This window comes from Octodon degus, unplaced genomic scaffold, assembly GCF_000260255.1.
Source record: "Octodon degus isolate 3935 unplaced genomic scaffold, OctDeg1.0 scaffold00114, whole genome shotgun sequence".
Taxonomy (NCBI): domain Eukaryota; kingdom Metazoa; phylum Chordata; class Mammalia; order Rodentia; family Octodontidae; genus Octodon; species Octodon degus.
The window spans coordinates 6450733-6469596 of record NW_004524690.1 but is presented as its reverse complement, the minus strand read 5'-3'; the positions used below and the strand labels follow the sequence as shown (position 1 = coordinate 6469596).

Below are 18864 nucleotides of genomic sequence, written 5' to 3'. Positions count from 1 at the left end.
TTTCCTTCTTTCTTTTCCTTCCTTCCTTCCTCCCTTCCTTCCTTCCTTCCTTCCTTCCTTCCTTCATTTTCTGTGGCTGGCTCATCCCACCCTAGGGGCGGGGCTGGCACAGCATGTGGTGCCAGGGATGGAACTGCAGTCCCTGCATCCTTGCCTAAGCAGGCACTTTAGACCCCTGAGCTATCTCACCAGCCCCATTCAAATATTTTTTTTAACCTTTGTTTTGTGTGTATAGTAGCATGCTGGGTTAACATCTTCAGTAAAAGTAAAAACTTGTGAATCAGCTTATGGGTAATAAATGGTAGGGTATGCTAATTGCATTATCCCATTTGTATCTTCTTCTAAATACCTTACCTAACATTGTTTCACCCTTTGTTATGGTTTATTTCTAGGTGTCTCCTCTCCCCCTATCTCCACTCTGCAAAGCCTCACACAGCCACAGGGTGGATTTCTAGAGTTTTTGATTGGCTCACAGTTCAAGGTTGGGATTATGGGTGTGAGTGCTACAACCCACCCTGGGACTAATAGCCTGCATACAGTATAAGGAAAAAAGAGGCTTGCTCTCTACCACTCCTCCCTCTTTGCTCTTGCTGCTTTTGCTGTTTTCTGCAGCCCTCTGCCTTGTGCCACTCTGCCTTGGAGGCAGCTGATTATGGAATGAAATTGCCACTAACTGTGAGCTAAGTAAACCTTCCCTTCCTTAATGCTGGTCAGGTATTTTGTCTCATCAGTGAGAGAAAAGTGACCAGGTATAGTGCCTGATACATTTTGTCAACTTGAGTTTAGTTTAATTGACTTAACAGAGAGCCAGGGTTCTTGTTTTGTAAATATCCTCATCCTGTGAGGAGGGCACCACCTTGTGTAGTTCTACAGCCCCTCCCTAGGGCATGGAGGGCCTGCCCTTGAATGATTCAGCACTTAAGGGATTATATAAGCGACTTGAGGAAGGATGGTTGGTCCTACCTCCTTCTAGGAGCTCTGGTCTTTGGAGTCAGCAGGGAAGGAAGAGAGGCTTGCTGGATGCCACAGCTGCTGTCTTTCCTTTTGCTCTTTCTGTTTTCTGCCACCAGGAACTGCTGCCATCTACCCTGTGCTAATCAGCTTTGGAGCCAGCCAAGCATGGACTGAAACCTCCACTAACTGTAAGCTAAATACACCTTTCCTTCCTTAACTTTAGGTGTCAGGTATTTTGTCCCAGCAATGAGTGAACAGTAACCAAGACATTAAGACATCCTGTAATTTATTGGGAATTTTATATTCATTAATGAAACCAAAGATTTGGGGAATCATATATATATATATATATATATATATATATATATATATATATTCACTGAGTTTTTGTTTTTTGCTTTTTGGCTAATATACTGAATTCCCTCCCTTTTCTACATTTCATTTTCAGTGAAACTATTTATTTATTTTTATTATTTTTTTTTGGCAGAACCAGGGATTGAGCTCAGGTGCTTGCGCTTGCCAGGGAAGCACTTATTCCACTGAGCCATTTCCCTGGCCCTAACAATTTATTTTATAATTACATAAATGCAGGGGCTGGGGAGATAGCGTAGTGGTCTAAGAGCTAACCTGGTAAGGTCAAGGACCCAGATTTGATCCCCGGTATTGCATGCCATGCTGGCCCCAGGTGCCAAGCTGGCCACAAAAACTGGGCCAGACGGCACATGCCTGCAATCCCAGCACTGGAGAGACAGACAGGAGGATCAGTACAAATCCGAGCTGCATAGCAAGACCCTGTACCAAATACAGTCTCTATAATGACATAAATGCAGTTTTCCAATGAATCTCTTGAGTTCTCTTCACCACCAATCAGGAACCTGGCCTGAAAGCTCATTCTTGATTGGCTCAAGCAAGCTATACCAGTAGAATGCGAAGGAATAATTACAGGAGCATAGCAACAACTGAGTTTGCTCTCTCACACCCCCAGCCTGAGCCAACCTGGACTCCTTCATCCCAAATGAAGTGGCCTCTACATGTTATATGAAGGCTGTGCTTCACCATTCAACTGTGATCCATCTAATGACACAGCCATCCAATACAGACAGGAAGACAAAACTGAACAACGCAACTAAAATAAAGTATATTCCCAGGTAAAAATGAACAAATGCATTCATATGAAATGAATTAGTCTGATGAGTTCAAGTTACAAGGCCATACAAAGGACTTGTACACAAGAACTATATTGTCAGTGTCATGAATTCTCATTAAACGGAAGCAGTAGAGGTGGGTGACATGACTCGGCAGAGTTGTCAGATAGGACTTGTAAACTGGTTTCTTCATTAATCCTTTCTTCATTAAAAGGAGTGGAAGATGGCTGTGTCTTATAGGTAGGGAGCATTCTCGTTTCCTAGGAAAGAATGTTCACCTCTCAGAACTGATAGCTTGGTGTCATATTGTTAGGCAATGAGTGGGGGTTTGTTGTAATGGATAGCAAGTGGGAATGGAGCCTCTCTTTACACTTTTCTGGAGGAAGAAATTTCTGCCAATTTATTTTTTATTCTTGTTTACAGAATACACATTGTGGAAACAGGATGAATTTGACCAGTGAAAAGTTGCCCAAGAATCCCTTTTATACCTCTATATCTCAGTATGCTGCTAAGCACCACAAATTCTTCCAGTGGAGAAAGGAAAACACTGGTACAAACATGGATATGTAATCTTCCCTTGAAAAATATGCTTACTGGGGCTGGGGAGATGGCTCAGTAGAATAAGCACTAGCCTGGCAAGCGCAAGGGCCTGAGTTCAATCCCGGGTTCTGCAAAAAAAAGAAGAAAGAAAAATAAGCTTACTAAAACTTTAGCATATGTTAGGATAAGCTAAACGAGAAATGTGTGTCTTACTGATTTCAAGGAAGTAGTTACTTTTATGATCCCTCATAAAACTTCCTTGCAAGAATCTGGAATTATGACTTTAATCTGGTACCAAACTGTAAGTGGAAGAGTCAGCATTCAGTCCTGATTCTGATGTTACTCTCAGGCCTTAACCATGTGCTTCCAGAAAGCCAAATGTCAATTCTATTAAAGAGACTATCACTGTGCTGTACTTGAAATGGGGATGTAAAACTACAAATTTCTTTTCTATAGACTTACGAAATAAGTTGGACATGGTCAGCTGATTTGATTAGTTCTAATTAAGCTTCATGTTAAAAATTTAACTCACCAAGTAGATAACTTTGCTCACCCCAAAAAACTATATGTACATAGACTGTGTTGTTTGAGCTCCTACTTGGCAGTGCACAGGATTAGTTTGAAAATCAGTGTGTATGCCAAAGTAAAGTGTTAAGGACTATGATAATCCTTTTTTAGGTGATACTTTTTTTCCTTGAGCTGAAGAGTCCAGATTTAGGTATACAAACTAGGAAAGAAAATACATTTAATAGTGTCAAGTGAATTGTATATAATATATTACTTAAGAGAAATTAACGTTACATGGTTAATGGAATTTTCACTTTATTAAATCAGATCATTACAGCCATGCTGCTTTGGTAGATAAGGCACTGCAGCTCTTGAAAGAAAGAATAAGAAGAGGGGATGCTCTGGCTTATTTCCTTCGAGGTCAACTGTACTTTGAAGAGGTATCATTTATTTGTATTTGTTCCCTGTAAATCTATTGTTAGATCATCAGATATAAGTGGGTTTTTTTTTGTTTTTTGGCAGAACCAGGGATTGAACTCAGGCCCTTGCGCTTGCCAGGGAAGCACTTATTCCACTGAGCCATCTCCCCAGCAGAAACAAGTGTATTCTTAACATTATTCTATTAAGGAAATCTTATCAAATTACTTCATGTATGACATATTATTACCAATTTAAGGAGATAGCTGACCTTTCTTTACAGCAGTCATTCTCAGTAATGTTATTAGTGGGGGTTTTTGGTACTTAAAAAATTCTTTTTTGCACTATGAAACATTTTAATATTTTTGCTCAAAATAATATATTATTATATTACTAATAATTGAGGGCCCCAATTCTGATCTAGTACTAGATTAATTTATATTTAAAAGTAGTTTGTACTTAGAAATAGCTTTGTGTTTCTGTATAGCAAGGAGCCAATCCTCCACTTTATCCACCTTAAGAAAGTGTGGGAGGTAGACTTAAAGAAATTATGCAAACTATCATCCCAACTTCAGTAATACAGCTTCAATTCTTCCCTGAGCCCCAAGGATGAAGGGCCTGTCCTCTGTCCCTATGATCCAGTGAATATTTGGGAGTTATTCACCCATATGCTACTTTCTAACCTTTCTCTCTCCAAACCAGTATCTGTTGAGAACTCAGCATGCACTTGTCACTCTGAGATGTCCTATAGGCATGTCGTACAGCTAAGAGCATGATCTCTCAGCTTTGGCCACAGGTTTCAATACAGCTATATTGCTTGTTAATTGTATGTTTCAACACAAATAACCTCATGGTGCCTCAGTCTGTTGTTACTCTAAGGACACAATAAAATAATCATTTTCTATGGACTTATAGGGATGGTATGAAGAAGCATTAGAACAATTTGAAGATATCAAGGAGAAAGATCATCAAGCAACTTACCAGCTAGGAGTAATGTATTATGATGGGCTGGGGACCACTGTAGATGCTGTAAGTTGTTTTGTTCACCAGGCTTAAGTTTTCATTGTTGGGATTAGTTTGTACCATTACATTATTTATATTTTAGTAATGTCTCTTTTTGTTTGTCACAGGGTCTTGCTGTGTAGTTCAGGCTGGCCTTGAACTCACTATGTAACAACACAGGCTGGCCTTGAGCTATAGGCCATTCTCCTGTCTTAATCTCCAGAGTTCTGGGATCACAGGCATGCACCACCACATTTGGTCAAGTTGTCATAATTAACAATAGAATCTTTGGATATTAAAATATTTTTTAAAACTATTCTAGTTATTTAAAATCTAGTGACAGATAAAAATGGAATTTATATGCACTGCATATATAGTAAAGACATCTCTAACTAAATTTTGAGATACCAGATCAGAAAGAGATAATCTTGGCTGCGGAACTGCACTGTCAGTTTGCCACAATTTGTTTTCAGTTGCCTAATTTGAATCTCTAAAGGTCATTGGCTATCAGTAACATTTCTTTGTAAAATGCTTTTCTTTATTCTTAAAAATTGTTCTAAAGCTACATGATCATAGAAGAAAATAGAAAATAAGTAAAAAACAGAATTACTCCAAAATCTATCAAATATGAACACTTATTTTTTTATGAAAACCTCTTAAACTTTGTCCTGTTATCCTTATATAGCCAATTATTTATCTCTCTGTAGATGCTTACTACGAATATCCTCATCTAATTCATCTACAGATCTACTACTGAGAAAACACACAAATCCTATTTTAAAAAGCAGTGCAATAGTACCTTACCTAGGTAGGGATTATACAGTCATCCTTGGACTTCCCCTTGAAGAACATAAAGCTGGCTAGAAAATCCCATATCAGTTTTCTATATTCGGAGACTCACTGTGCAACCCATGAACTATATGTTCATTCCTGTGACCTTATCACCTGTTTTAGTTGGATTAATGTCTCATTTAATTTTGAATTCTACAAATGTTTGGAACGATGTCAAAAACAGGTGCTGGAGAATCAAAGATGAGTAGGACAGACATCAGTTGTCTATGAGAGACACTCAGGATAGTGTGTGTCTTGGGCTGAGATAGATACATTTGCAGGAAAAAAGATGGGGCCAGAGAGGTTTTCATAGAATAGCTGACCTAAGCTGAATTTTATTGATAAAAGGTTATGGAAGGAATGGCAGATAGAGGAAGCCGCATGAGAAAAGTTGGGAAACCTCCTGCAATAGACTAGATCCAACTTCCCTAGCCATTTCTTTTTTTGATTTAAAGAAAAAATTTTTTTTCTAAACAATAGGAGGTAACAATGGATAATACATTGTGTATTATCTTTAGTTACTCAGAGTAAAAGATATCAGCACTTAGTTGTCCAAACAATGTCAGCAAAAACCTTTTTCAATGAACTAAGAGAAATTAGTAGCATAACTATCTTACCTATCTTTTATAAATATATACATTATACATATATTTATTTTTCCCCATTGCTCTATCCCCATTTCTCTTTCCTTTTGAAGTTTCTTCCCATTTTTCAATATCTATTGTACATTGTGGATCTTCTTTACTCGTCTAGCTTTTCACACTCAGGAGACTATAATACAGTTTACACATCTGTATCTGGGAATGTTACAGGAATAGTGGCAAGTGAACTATATCTCAAAAAGTTAAAACATTTCATTAATCAAACATGAAAAGACTAAAGGACAAATTATAATGCAACACAAATTGAAATTGTGGAAACAGACGGGTGACATAGCTCAGCGGTCTAAAGCACCTGTTTAGGAAAACAAAGGGACTGTGGTTCGATCCCTCGCACCAGATGTTGTGCCAGCCCCACCCCCAGGGCGGGCTGAGCCAGCCACAAAAAAAAAAAAAAAAAAAAGAATTTGTGGAAACATCTTTAAAAATTTTACTTCCTAACAAGTAAATGACGGACTTTATTGGAAAAAATCATAGTATACTGCTTATGCAAAAGAATATATTCTTTATATAGGATCCTGAATATGTAGCAGTGATATTTCCTGATATTTATGTATTTTAGTTTAGGGCAAGTCAGAAAAAATGTGTATGAAGCAAATACAGCAAAATACTGCTGCTGAAAATCTAGAGTTGCAAAAATATTTATATATTATTCCTTCCACTTTCCTATATGCTTGAAAATTTAATATAAAAAGTAAAAATTTTAGGGCTGGGGAGATGGCTCAGTGGAATAAGCGCTTCCTGGCAAGCGCAAGAGCCTGAGTTCAATCTCTGGTTCTGCCAAAACAAACAAAAACCCTAAAAATCTGTTCCAGTAAAAGTAAAAATTTTAAAAAAGAAATTTATAATCATTGTGGCCATCAAACAAATGTAGTTTACCTGGATAAATGTAAATCTGTCTGTTCAAAGAGAGTACATATGTGCTTTACTTATAACAAGTGATACACCAAAATAAAATGGCTCAGTAAAAATATTTATTTAAAATAAGTGCACATACACACATTTTGAAATTTTGTAGGGAAAACAGTGGCAACATAAGCTGTGGTTAGTATGGATGCTAGTCTGCAGGCTTTAGCTCTGAGGCTAGCTTTCCTCTCGACATCTGATTTGACTTCTGTGTTCATGAAGATTGATCATCTTTTAACTTAGCCATAGAACTCCTTCACAGATTCAGTGTACTTCCTTTATCCCTGGCCTTCACTCCATCTCAGCCAGTCGACGTGTGGCTATACCCTAAGCCTTGTTATTACCTCAACTACTCCACATAAAAAATTTAAAACTTCTGTACTATCCCATCTGGCCACATCCTTAGCCTACAAAAGCCAGACTCGTGGTGATCCTCCTGTTTCAGCCTCTCCAGCACTGGGATTACAGGGGTGCAATACCATGCCCATTTTCAGTGGCCTGCTCGCTACCTCCTGGGGCGGGGCCAGTGTGGCATGTGGTGCTGGAATTGAACACTGGTCCCTGTGCTTGCCAGGTGCTTAGACCACTGAGCCACCTCCCAGCCCTCTTTGATCTTTCAGTCTAATCCTCTGCTCTCCATTTTCTCCTTGTCCTACATCGTCTTCAGCCAGCTTGAGTATATGAAACAGTATGTCACTGATAAGCTACTAGTCTTTTTCCATTCTGTCTTCCCCACCCCTCCTTCGGCTGCACAGTCACCATTCCAGAATGATTTGCCATTCATTCTTCTAACACATCTTTCTTCAGGACCTGCTATGAGCCTAGAACTTTTCTAGGCACAAGAGGGACGGCAGTGCGGCAATAAAGCTATTGTTAGAGGAAAGGTAGTGAATTAGATAGTGTTAGGTATATGAGCTGTGGAAAATGTGAAATGGGATGATACAGGAAGGTGCCTGAAAAGGTCACTCAGACTGGAGAGGGCTCTTGTCTCAGAGTGGGAAGGCTGCTTTGAGGACACGATGAACTAAGAACTGAGCAACAAGAAGGAGCAGCACATGCCAAAGACCATCATGTAAGTAGCTGATTCTCAGGCCCGAGGAACAGAAAGGAAGACAGTATGGCTGGAGTGTGATCAGAGAGCGAGAGGGGGTAGACCTCACTGGATTTGGCAAACAGTGGCCTCCAGTTTGGACTGTATTCACAATGCAATGCTGGAAACTATAAAATGAACACTCTCCTATGCCAGCACTCCTCCTGGAGATGCCTGGCCAGCAAATGTCCTTTTATTCATTTTTCCCTCTATGTTTACTCAGGAATCCGGAACAATCATAAGCATAGATTCACAATGTAATATGCATTCATATCAGAAGATAAATGTGGTACATTATTAGAACAAAGAAATTCAATTTAGAAAGAACTTAAATAAGGTGTGGTTTTTGTTTTTGTTTTGTTTTGTTTGTTATTTTCCTTTGTGGAAGGAAAAAGGAGTGGATTATATGAAGAGAATTCTTGATTCTCCATGTCCAAAAGCAAGACATTTAAAATTTGCTGCTGCTTTTAATCTTGGAAGAGCTTATTATGAAGGAAAAGGTGTTAAACGGTCAGATGAGGAAGCTGAAAGGTAACCTTACCTGAAAACAAATTTTTGTTCTATTATTATTATTATTATTTTTTTTTTTGCAGAACCAGGGATTGAACTCTGGGCCTTGTGCTTGCCAGGGAAGCGCTTATTCCACTGAGCCATCTCCCCGGCCCCAAATTTTTGTTCTATTGAAATGCTAAATCTAAGAATAAGTTGCCTTGCTTTCTCTTTTAGATTGTGGCTTTTTGCTGCAGACAATGGAAATCCAAAAGCCAGTGTGAAGGCTCAAAGTATCTTAGGACTATATTATTCAACGAAAGAACCCAAAGAGTTAGAAAAGGTAACACTTCTCTTTTTTCTTTTTAGTGCTAGCATATGGTACAGGGTCTCACTACACAGCTGGGACTCATAGTAATCCTCTAGTTTTCAGCCTCCCCAGCCCTGGGATTACAGGCATGTATCACCAGGCCTGGTCTTGGTGGCTGGTTCAGCACACCTGGGGCCAGCCCGGCGCAGCATGTGGTGCTGAAGATCAAACCCAGTCCCAGCGCTTGCCTGAGCAGGCACTTAGTTCAGTGAGCTATCCTGCCAGCCAATACTAGCATTATAACTAAATTAATATTTCACTTTTGGAGAAGACAGTGGGGAATAAATACAGAGTTTTGAGTATCTTTTATAGTTCCATAAAAATTAAAGGAAGTTGGTAGTTAGTTGATTTCATGTCTTTTACTTATCTATAAATACTACCTTCCTTACCTCTCCCAATGGACAGCAGAGATACAAGAGTATTTTGTGTACAATAAAAGATTACACATACAAAGGATTATATAAAAAGCAGAAAGGGATATTCCTGAAGTTAAGGCCCAATTCCTTTTATACATGAATAATTAATATTACCTTTGATTTGAGGAGTATGTAACACTAATGAGTAAAACATACCAAGACTTACTTAAAAGTTAAATCTATTTAAGAATTCCAGTGAAATATAACCTTAGTGATTGGAACGTTCTTCAAAACTCCTACAGCAAGAAGAAAGTTGTTGATTCTTATTTGTAAGAGAGGAGTTAATGGCATATTAGTAAAAGGCAGATGATAATTAAGACTATTCTCAATAACTGAAAGAGAAAATAATTTGTAAACCTGATTCAAATTTAACATAGTTGAACATCAGGTTATTGTGCTTGACCTACAGACAGCTGCCATCTGGGATCCCCCCAAGCTTTGGTTTCTTCCCCTGTATCAGCAGCTCTTCTTTCCCCTGCCGCACTATCTCAAGCCTTACTTTGGAGAGTCAAGAAGGCTGAAACCTAGCAAAGCTGATCCTTCTCTGCCCCAGCAATCTCGCCTGTGACCCCACCAGCTTGTAGGTAGACACAGGACCCACTTCTGCACTCTTTCACTGAATTCAGAGTAGTGTGAAATACATTTGGGGCTAGAACTATTTCCTCGCAATTCATATTATATCTTCTTATAATTAAAGCTTTTTCTTTCCATTATTCCTTTGTAATTTCATTTGTGAATAAATAAAATGATGCAATTCTGCTTTTCTTAGGCATTTTATTGGCATTCAGAAGCATGTGGCAATGGGAATCTGGAGTCCCAGGGTGCACTGGGCCTCATGTACTTTTACGGACAAGGCATCCGCCAGGATACTGAAGCTGCCCTGCAGTGCCTAAGGGAAGCTGCAGATCGCGGGAATATCTATGCTCAAGGGAATCTGGTCGAGTATTACTACAAGATGAAGTTCTTTACGAAGTGTGTGACATTTTCCAAAAGGTGACTTCCTAGTCCATTTTGTATTTCTATAACAGAACACTACAGATTAAGTAATGAATAGAAATTTCTCAGTTTTATAGACTGGGACACTGGCCAGCAAGGCTTCATCCCTGGGTGGGGAGGAACACTGTGTCCCCCCAAGTCAGAGTGCAAAGGGAAGTTGAAATCAGGGGTGAGGGCTCTAATCTCCCCCACTGAGGAGGAGCTCTGAGACCTAATCACCTGTCAGAGGACCCTTCTCTTAATACTGTCACACTAGCAACACCTGAATTTTGCCGGGGACACAGACTACATCAGTAACATTTAAATAAGCTGGATGAAAGATTCACAACTACTGGGCATTTTGTGGTAGATGTGTCTGATTAAACTTTCTGCAAATGTTGAGAATGGTAACAAGTGAACACAATGTGAGTCTAATGTAATTTAGGACTAAGTTTTTGAACTTAAACAGCCACATATGACTAATAACTACCACATTGGATGGTATAATTCTATGCTATTGATCTTTATAATTTCAGTGCTATTATCTGAAGCAAGTTTCCTTTTGCATGTGAGGTGTGGTGGCGCACACCTAAAACTCCAGCACTTGGGAGAAATATCACTGACAGTTTGAGGCCAACCTGCCCCACATAGGGAGTTCAAGGCCAGCCTGAACTACGTAGTGAGACTTTGTTCCCACTACCGTTTCCTTTTTAAAACAGTTTTCAAAAAAATGTTTTATTGGATACAAAACTATACTTAAAATACATTGACATATCAGAAACATCTATCTATTCAGCCTGTTTGTTCCTATACTCAAATCATGCAGTTCGATTACAATGGAAATAGAATTTCATTACTATAAAATAGTTAAATGTGACCCTAATTCTCTTATAAAATATATGGAAACTTTTCTCGGGGTCCACGGGCTCCACATACTTTCTGTTATGACTGTCCACACTGTATCAAAGCAATACCCTAGGCAAGCCAGACCTTTCTCCCAGCATGGGTAGGGCAGCCCCTGAGAAGATGAAGGCAAGGAGGAGCTGGTTCCCCCTCTTCAGAAGGCTACTTAAAAGGGGGGAATCTCAAGTGTTCCCAAGCAAGTTCCAATCCTGATTAAAACTAAGACTTAAATAGTTCTTTCAAATTTTTGAAACTTCCCATTGTTGTCTACATTTTGATTCCCTCTACCGTATTTAACACGGAGTTGGCAAATTTCATTTCACAGGATTCTCTGTGTCTACTATACAAAAGATAGCTCCTTTTATTATTGCTTATTTTTTAAGTAGAGGTGTTAGTTTTTTAAAGTTTTTTCAAGTACTATGTGACTACAGGCCAAGATATAAAGTTAATGTTTCAATATTTGATCCAAAGAAATATAAATTCTACTTTCTGCATTTAAGTCCACAAAATGATAATAAACTTAAAAAGCTAATATTACAAAAAAAATATCATTTGTTGTCTAATGGTTATTAAGCCTGATCGGGAGGATCATGAGGAAACTTCTTCATCTTCCTCCGGTATTAGCTGATTTTGTTTTCTGAACCCCTCACACATAGCATAAAACTTAGTTCCCTAAGGGGCAAAGCCATCACTGAGTGTAAGGATAATTTGTAGGCCCATCATTTTGTAAGTATGTAAACCCCAACTGATGTTCTTTTCAATTCACAATTTGATGTTCTACCAGGATTGCTGACTATGATGAGGCTCATGACATTCCCATGATAGCCCAGGTCACGGACTGTCTTCCGGAGTTCGTTAACAGGGGCATAGCCATGGCGTCTTTCTACTATGCACGGTGTCTTCAGCTTGGCTTGGGCATCACAAAAGATGAAGCAACAGCTAAACACTATTATTCTAAAGTAAGCTTTAGAGCAAAGTAAAAATTCATCCAAATAGAAATTGCTGGGCTTTTACTTAAAGCTTGAACTTCATGGATAATTGTTTTCTCCTACTTAATTACTGAGCAGATAACCTGTGGACAAAAAGCCTGTTGGGGATGCAGATTGTTTACAGATAATTCTGATAATTTCATATTAGCATAATTACATTCACATGACAAAAAGTCCTATTTTGATGAAAATTAGTCTCTTCAAATCAGTAGCCATCTATAACCTAAGGCCTAGCACCAAGACCTGAACTAAAAAGTTCATGTCTTTTCACTTAAGTGTGTACCTGTATCTCCAGTCTAATATCTTAATGAAATATAATTTTTAGAGTTTTTAAAATGTGTTATATCATACTTTGGAGAAATATTCATGAATGTCAAGTAATTGCTATTTTTTTCTAATTTTCATATCCACATGGTAACTTTCTCTTCTAAAAGAAAACAACTTTAAGGTGGTCACTGTGGCACACACTTGTAATCCCAGCACTCTGGGAGGCTAAGGAAAAAGATTGCAAGTTCAAGCCCAGTTTGGGCACCTGAGACCTTATCTTAAAACATAGTGGGGGGGGGGGGAGAGATAGCTCAGTGGTCTAAAGCACCTGCTCAGACAAGCTTAGGCAAAGCACAGGGACCACAGTTCGATTCCCAGCACCACATGTGGTGGAAGTCCCGCCCCCATAGTGGGCTAAGCTGGCCACAAAAATAAATAAATAAAATTTAAAAAAAACCAAAAACATAGTAGGGTATGGTGGCAGGAGGATTACTGCAAGTTCAAAACGCTACAAAACAAAACAAAACAAAAACAGGCTACACTATCTCAAAACCAACCAATCAATCAAAAGTAAAAAATTTTTAAAAGTGATATAGCTTACCAAGCCTTGGGTTCGTTTCTCAGTACAGCAAAACCAAACAGGAACACTAACAACAAAATTTAAAGGGCCAATGAAATGGTTATGGAGATAGCATTATGAATTGTAACTATAAGAAAACCCCCAAAATTGTACATGAGTTGAATTCAACCTGGAAGTATATAAAAATGTATAAAGCAATTCATGTAGCATACAAATTACTCAGCTTGAACCAGTGGAACAAGGCAAGGAATAATTTCCTGAGGATTTTGCCTGAATCCGGTATGATAGCAGTGATTTCTGAACTTGCCTGTGTATTAAAACCACCTGAAATTCTATAGTTTACGCCTGATTTTAGAAGAATTAAATTACAGTCCCTAAGGATTGCCATCCCGAGGATGCAAACATGCGTATGTATTAAAGCTCCCCAGGGGACCCTAAGGTGCAGGCAAATTTAGGTACTGTGTTTGATATTAAAACTTTCCAAGTACCAAAACTGTATAAATACATAAATATAGGAATATGGCATATAACCAAATACAATGACCTTTAGGATATTCCCTGCTACACTGTTCTGTTGATAGGAATAAGATGACTTTGCTAAATTTAAAAATCTAAATACTTTCTCAATTACTGTCTACCAGTTTCAGAACTATCCTATATACTAGCAGACAAAATTCTGGGTAAAAAATAAACCTGAAAGATGGTTATACATCTTGAAAAAGCAACACAACAGATCAGTGTTGGAACTATTTTCCATATAATACGAAGCAATATTTCCTAATAAGATAACCTCTAGGATACAGTATTTAATTTGGCCATTGCATATTGTAGGATACTGATAAAATGGAGAAAAACTAGAGGCAGTAAATGAGTGAAGGGTCCGGAGTAATCATGTAATTTGAAGCATGAGAAGAAAAACAATGCTTCATTTAAAGCAAGAGAAATAAAAAGGGGGAATCCCAACAATGATAGCCACAGAACAAGTAGTGTCCTATAGAATAGAACTGTGGATGAGGGAGCACAATTAGGGGTAAGGATGGTGGTTTGTGGAAAAAGGGAAGAGGACAACACGGTCATTCATGGACCTAAGGTCATGAGACTCACGGCTGATCTCATCCCCACCACTGTCAGGCTGGGTGACTTTGCCAACTACTACACTTAGGGTTTCTAAATAACATATGTTTTCCTAGAACCTCTCAATGATTCTAAAGTACATGAAGGGAAACCTCAGCTTAATACAAGAAGAATGTTCTAATAAAGCTTTGGGAAACAGAATTTTTCTAAGTAACTTACTACCACTAGAAGTGACCAAGCAAATCCTGTACCTAGTGACCAATGAGCCTAAGTACCAAGGGGAATTTCTGCACATGGTGAGATTGAAAATAACCTCTGATATAGTTCCCATATTTTTTACTTTCTAAAAGTTGTGCACCTTTTGCACTGTTTACTTTGGGCAGAAAAAAACTTTACATTCCAAAATAAGTTATAGATGCTGCTATTCACATACGAAGTGAATAGCAAGTGAGGTCGAATATTAATGCTTTCCATTTTGCTTAATTCATGACATATAATGGTTAAGATTCCTTTTTTTGGGGGGGCTGGCTCAGCTTGCCTTAAGGGCAAGTCTAGTGTGACATGTAGTGCTGGGGATCAAACTGTGGTCCCCTGTACCTGAGTTTGCCCAAGCAGAGGCTTTAGACAACTGAGCTAACCCGCAAGTCCCCATGACATATAATGGTTACATTGTAGCTTCTGTGTTAAAATACCTTTGTTCTTGGTTCTCTCTTAAATAATACAGTATGCTCTATTTTGCATAGGTTAAATTTGAAATTTCCTTATTTCTAGAAGGAAATCAGAAAAATACCTTAAGAAAATTTCCTGAAATTCACTGTACTGTACTATCCTTAAGTTTTATTTATTTTTTTTTGTGCAGGGTCTCACTACACAGCTCAGACTCATAGTGATCCTTCTGATTTATTCCTCCCTAGTACCAGGATTACAGGCGTGTGCTACCATGCCCGGACTCCATCACCAGCTCAGCGCACCCAGTGGCAGGGCTGGTGCAGCATGTGGTGCCAGGGATTGAACCCTGGCCCTTGTGCTTACCTAAGCAAGCACTTATTCCACTGAGCTATCCTGCCAGCCCTTGTACTATCCTTAAAAACAGATAAAAGGAGAAATACCTACAATTAGAATATATCTAAATAACTGACTCTCTTTGATTTTAAGGCTTGTCATTTGGATCCTGTACTGGCAAGTGAACTTCACTGCTTAGTTATTCATCAAAGAATTTAGACCACATTGCATTCCAACAAAGATCTTCAATCCTAACACCATACAATGTGTGTATTTTTATAGCATCTGATGGTTATTTCTGCTTTCCAACTTACATCATCCTGGGTATTTAACAGATAATATGTTACTGTTATTCTTAAGTTTGTGTGTTGTAAACCTTACAACCTAAAACCTAGCCATGGGATCAGATTGTTAAAGTGGTATCAGAGATTTCCTGCCCCGCCCCCCCTCCCACCTACCCAATGCCTACAGTATATTAAATTTAAAACCATTCATAAAGCAAATATCATTTTCATTTCTTAAACAAAGAGTGCCTAAGAAGATTTAACAGTTTTAGTTTATTATGTATAAATGCTATGAACTTATTTAAAACATCATTTGAAAGATATTATTATTATTATTATTATTATTATTATTTTATTTTTTTTTTTTGGCAGAACTCAGGCCCTTGTGCTTACCAGGGAAGTGCTTATTCCACTGAGCCATCTCCCCAGCTCCCCTGAAAGTTTAATTTAAAACACTTCTTTGGCTTTTAGTCTTGTGAACTTTTCGTTTTGTTTTTTTGAGACAGTGACTCACTACATAGTCCTGTCTGGCCTTGAACACATTATACAGCCTAGGGTGGCCTCCAACTTGTGGTGATCCTCCCAAGTTGCTGGGATTACAGGGGTGAGCCACCACACCCAGCTAATTTCATGAATATCGAATAACATATTTTTAGTTCTAATTTTTTGCTTCAGTCATTTAAACATCTTAAGAGGAAATAGGAGATCTTTTGCACATGGGAAAGGGTATCCAGAAATGGAGGGACAGGAGAAGGGGATGTAAAAAGAATGAAGATGTATTATGTACATATATCAACTCTCTGTGACGAATGTAATCACAATAATACTGCATACAAGTACTAATACAAATAAAAGGCCAGTCAGTTGGTGTGCACCTGTAATCACAGCTCCTGAGACTTAGATTTCAGCCTGAGGTTTCTTTAGCCTTGACACTTAGGAGTTATTAGAGCTGGGACATAGCTCAGCAGCATAAGCACTTATGTGGCAAGTCCAAGGTTCTGAGTTCGATTCCTGGTACAAAAAAGAAAAAAGTTACCAGAATTCAGTGTTGAGAGCTAGGTATAGTGGGCGGTTCATGCCTGTAACCCCAACATTTGGGAAGCTGCAGCAGGAGAATGGCTGTGAGTTCAAGGCCAGCCTGAACTGCATAGTGAGATCCTGTCTCAAAAAGACTAAAAGCAAATAAAAATAAATTTTAAATTTTAAAAAATTCACAAAATATAGGTCAAAGAAATTTATTTTTTTTTTACATTTTTTAAAATTTGTGTGTGTGTGTGTGTGTGTGTGTGTGTGGCCAGCTCAGCCACTAGGGGGCGGGGCTGGCTGGCATGTGGTGCTGGGGGATTGAACCGTGGTCTTTGAGCTTTGCTAAGCTTGTTCTAAGTAGGTGCTTTAGAACAATGAGCTATCTCACCAGCCCCAAAGAAATTTAAAGTATCAAATCTGTCAGATAACATTTTTGATAAATGTGTGTAGCATTTCTACTTTCGAGGTTATCAAACCTCAAAGAGTCTAACAAATAACTGGTCATTCTAAAATTTTAAAAAGTGGGTTTAAGAAAATGCTTCAAGGAGGTGCTGTCTTAAAAATACTTTAAGTATCCTTTTGGGGTAAACATTAAGATGATACAGCATTCTTTTGAAGTCACAATATCCTTTTTTTGTGTGTGGATTTGGGTTTTTTTAATGGGGGCTTATTTTTGTACTAAGTACCAAACTCAGGACCTTGTGCTTGCCAGGCAGGCAACTTGTGCCACTGAGCTATATCCCTGGGCCTTTTTTTTTTTTTTTTTTTTTTATGGATTTAAACAAGGTCTCATCTTAGTAGCAGGAAAACAGAAATAGAATGCTACCTTGTCACAGATCATTAATGGGATCTGGGAGGCGAGACAAGTACCAAGAACAGTGAGTACCAAATCAACTGTTTTGGCTGGGAAGGGGAGGGAGTCATGAAGCAAGTGAGGCCATCCACACTGACAAACTCTAGCATGTGTCTAGAATACCAAACCAATGAGTACTGGGCCAAAATATTTTTGTCAAAAGGTCTTAAGTACTAAATTTGGCAAGTATCAAAGCAGTTGAATACCAAGGTATGATGATGATAATATGCAGGGGACAATCACTAGAGCTGCTGTACAGCAAAAAATTAGTTGCTCTTGTTTGATGTTCTGGCTTGCTTATATCACTAGACCTTCATTGCTTGATATCAAGGCCAGTGATGCAGCTCAGTGGTAGAGCACCTGCCTAGCACAGATGAGGCCCTGGATTCAATCCCTGGTACAGCAAAAGCAAAGTAAATACAGTTCTCAGAAATCCTAATTATAGGAAAATGTGGTAAGATGCTGTGCCCATTATCTCAACACAGAATTTAAAATTTCCATTTACTGTAATTATAATTTAAAGCTGATAATCTGGTATTGCACACTTCTACCACGGTGCTGACAGCAGTGTAAACCTGGACCTGAGAGTAGAGGTCCTCTGTAATTCAAGTGAAGTGAAATGTCCAGATTTTTACTCTTAAAAACAAACCCCAAACTTCTGGAAGACTCATTATAGCTGTTGTCTCATGAAAAAGTGAGAAGTTATTGTAAAGAAACACTGAGGAACCCGATTATTTGTATAATTTGCAATATAAGCTTAACAACTGAAGTTCAAATGCTAGCATAGAATTATGCTGAGAGACACTTCCGTAACTGTGTTATGATGAGTTCTTTGGGCTTGGCAACTTCACATTACTCTTCTCCCCTGAATGTATCTGAAATGATCTTATCAGTAGCCCATTAAAGAATAATTCTTACACATATAAACAGCCAAGTTTGGCTTATTCTTAAATGTCAAATAATTAGTTACAATCAAGGAGCTGTAACTTAGAAGAATCTCAAAGACAAAATTCAGTATGCTAAGTTTTAATCATTTTCAGAACTTGTTTTTTATAAAGAACTTAGCAGGTATGAGCAATCGATATTCGTCATATTTTAATATATTTAGTATCTTTCTTTTATGGATTCAAACTGAATTTTTACCTCTTAACTGTTTTGCTTTTATTATTTCTAGGACCAGAATGGGGAAGGTATTTTATCACTGCATTAACAGATGATGAGGCCCGGAAATTATCATCCAGCTACTTGTTTGTAACCCCACTATCAATAACAGCCAGACAAGTTCTGAACCCTAGACCTCTTCTAGTGACCCTCGTAGGCTTATGTAAGACTTGATGCTCCCTGATGTCTCTACGCTCTCTCAAATACTTTTCCTACTCTTTCTGTTTCCTTGTGTCATTCTTTCAAGGATTTAGCTCATATCCAATACCTAATTTTAAGCACTAACGTGGCTCTTTTCATGCACCTGAAGTCATATATTTCAGATGTATGTTTTGTGTCTGGTGAAAGGCAGCAAACTTTTTACTTCCTTGGAAATACAGTACTTAAGTGGACTGTTTTTTTGCCAAAGAAAAAGACATAGCTA

General features: G+C 38.3%; 1 protein-coding gene across 2 annotated transcripts; it reads left to right on the top strand.

The window, feature by feature from the left end:
• Positions 1-1076: 1076 nt before the first annotated feature.
• Lrp2bp (LRP2 binding protein) lies at positions 1077-18848 on the top strand. 2 transcript variants are annotated; one of them, XM_023699616.1, is made up of 11 exons: positions 1077-1142; positions 1940-2102; positions 2523-2649; positions 3474-3586; positions 4479-4592; positions 8440-8582; positions 8778-8883; positions 10096-10319; positions 11989-12163; positions 15270-15382; positions 18454-18848. In XM_023699616.1, the coding sequence occupies exons 3-10, from the start codon at positions 2544-2546 to the stop codon at positions 15333-15335; spliced, it is 1047 nt and encodes a 348-aa protein (XP_023555384.1). In that variant the 5' UTR covers positions 1077-1142; positions 1940-2102; positions 2523-2543; the 3' UTR covers positions 15336-15382; positions 18454-18848. The 2 variants fall into 2 exon arrangements, with proteins under 2 accessions (XP_023555384.1, XP_004639843.1); XM_004639786.2 differs by lacking the exon at positions 1077-1142 and having other exon boundaries at positions 1801-2102.
• Positions 18849-18864: the final 16 nt, after the last annotated feature.